General features: G+C 35.3%; 1 protein-coding gene across 1 annotated transcript in view; it reads left to right on the top strand.

Moving 5' to 3' along the window:
* Positions 1-1,615, top strand: part of CCDC102B (coiled-coil domain containing 102B) — a gene marked incomplete at its 3' end in the record, with an annotated part of 85,647 nt that overhangs the window by 38,024 nt on the left and 46,008 nt on the right. The window contains exon 6 of the mRNA XM_012559422.2: positions 7-74. Coding sequence (XP_012414876.2) covers positions 7-74 — 68 coding nt within the window. The remainder of the gene's footprint in view (positions 1-6; positions 75-1,615) is intronic.

Genomic DNA, 1,615 nt, shown 5'->3' with positions numbered 1-1,615 from the left:
TATCAGGAGATGTAAAAGAAGGATCAGAATCTCAAAATAGCAAGGATAAAGAGATCCATGAGCTAAGAACAGAGGTAAGACATTGACTACATCAAGAGTATAATACACACTAGAACATACCAGATTATTATTAAACGATATGCTATTTTAAGTAGTATAACTGAGATATATTTGGTTACTTTATGAACAATGTGGCTGAAAATCCAGTAAAATAATATTATGAGTTTATATTTGATTTGAAATGTGGAATGATACCGACTCATAACTAGATCTGAAATTACAAACTATTTAATTAAAAAAAGATTGTGTGGTCAGTATAAGTCTTCCTGTGATAAACACTCATGAAGAGTTCAGTGAGCTTTATGGTCTGATGTGCCAAGTTAGTGTCAAAATCAATGACGTACAAGATGAGCTACATGTAGTTTCTGGTAGACTTAACACTGCTATTGGCAATTAGTAACAGCAAAACAGGCTATAGTTAATATAGTTATTAACTATAACTTTTGTTATAGTTAATTCATGTCTTAGATATATATGGTAAGTAAAGTGGTAGAAACATCTATTTTCCACTTTTACCATCAGCACTAACAAATGAATTCTACTGATTGTAAACCTCGAGTGTTTTTCCTGTCTTGATGATAAAGGAGAAATTATGTTCCTTAGAGATAGGGGGACATATTGAATTATTTGCACTTTGTAGAAAATGGTGTTACTGCATTAAAAATGGGATTACTTATTTTGTAACAGGTAATTCTGGAAAAATGTCCTGGATACAAAAATGTGGGAACATTCAGGAAATGGAATGAAGTTAGTGAAAATATAGGCAGGGAGGGAGGGGATTTGTATTCAGTGTTTTTTCCTTATAAAACTCTTCAAAGATTGAGCTCACACACCGGAGTATATTTTATATCAGACGAACACAGTGAAATGCCAAAGGCATAGAATTTTGAGGCAAAAGGGACTTCATCGCTTACTGATTACTTTATTCTTGTCAACTCATTAAACCTCTTTGAGACACAGTTTCTAGATTGAAATAATGGAAATAATAATAACAGTTACCACACAGGATTTTTTAGAAGATTGCATGCTGCAAGGGAAAACTTGTTCAGGATAGAGTGCTGTAACGTTGGGAATTAGTGCTGTGCAGGAGAATTAGCTCCTCCCTGTGTTGCTTCTCATTGCACCAGTGCCATCCCTTGCCACCTCTTCTCCAAGTCATGTAGAGGGCTATGGGGCTAGGGGCGCATATCAAGAGATCAGTGATGAGAAAGTCTCAAATTGTTGAAAAACAAATCTTCCTAGCAGAGAAGCCAAAGTGAGGGAAATGATGGATTTCTTTTTTTTTTTCGTTTTCTAAGAGGAATTATACCATCAGGATAGGTACCACTTTGTCTTGGCCCTGAGCACTAAAAAGTGTCTTTGGTTAAGGAACATCGCACAGTGTGTTGCATAAAAGCGTATTTAGCAGTTAAGATAAAAACAGAGGAAGGTATATATGGCTGTTTAACTCTCAGAAAAAGCCAAGGGTGTTATATCATTGTTGTCAGGGTATAGTGGGAGCCGTAGCAATATAGGGCCTCTGATGGGTACCTTTTATACTTTGATTTAATAAAAA

Source organism: Trichechus manatus, unplaced genomic scaffold (genome assembly GCF_000243295.1).
Source record: "Trichechus manatus latirostris isolate Lorelei unplaced genomic scaffold, TriManLat1.0 scaffold00246, whole genome shotgun sequence".
NCBI classification, from domain to species: domain Eukaryota; kingdom Metazoa; phylum Chordata; class Mammalia; order Sirenia; family Trichechidae; genus Trichechus; species Trichechus manatus.
Note: the sequence above shows the minus strand (reverse complement) of the source record. Positions and strands in the feature narration are given on the sequence as shown.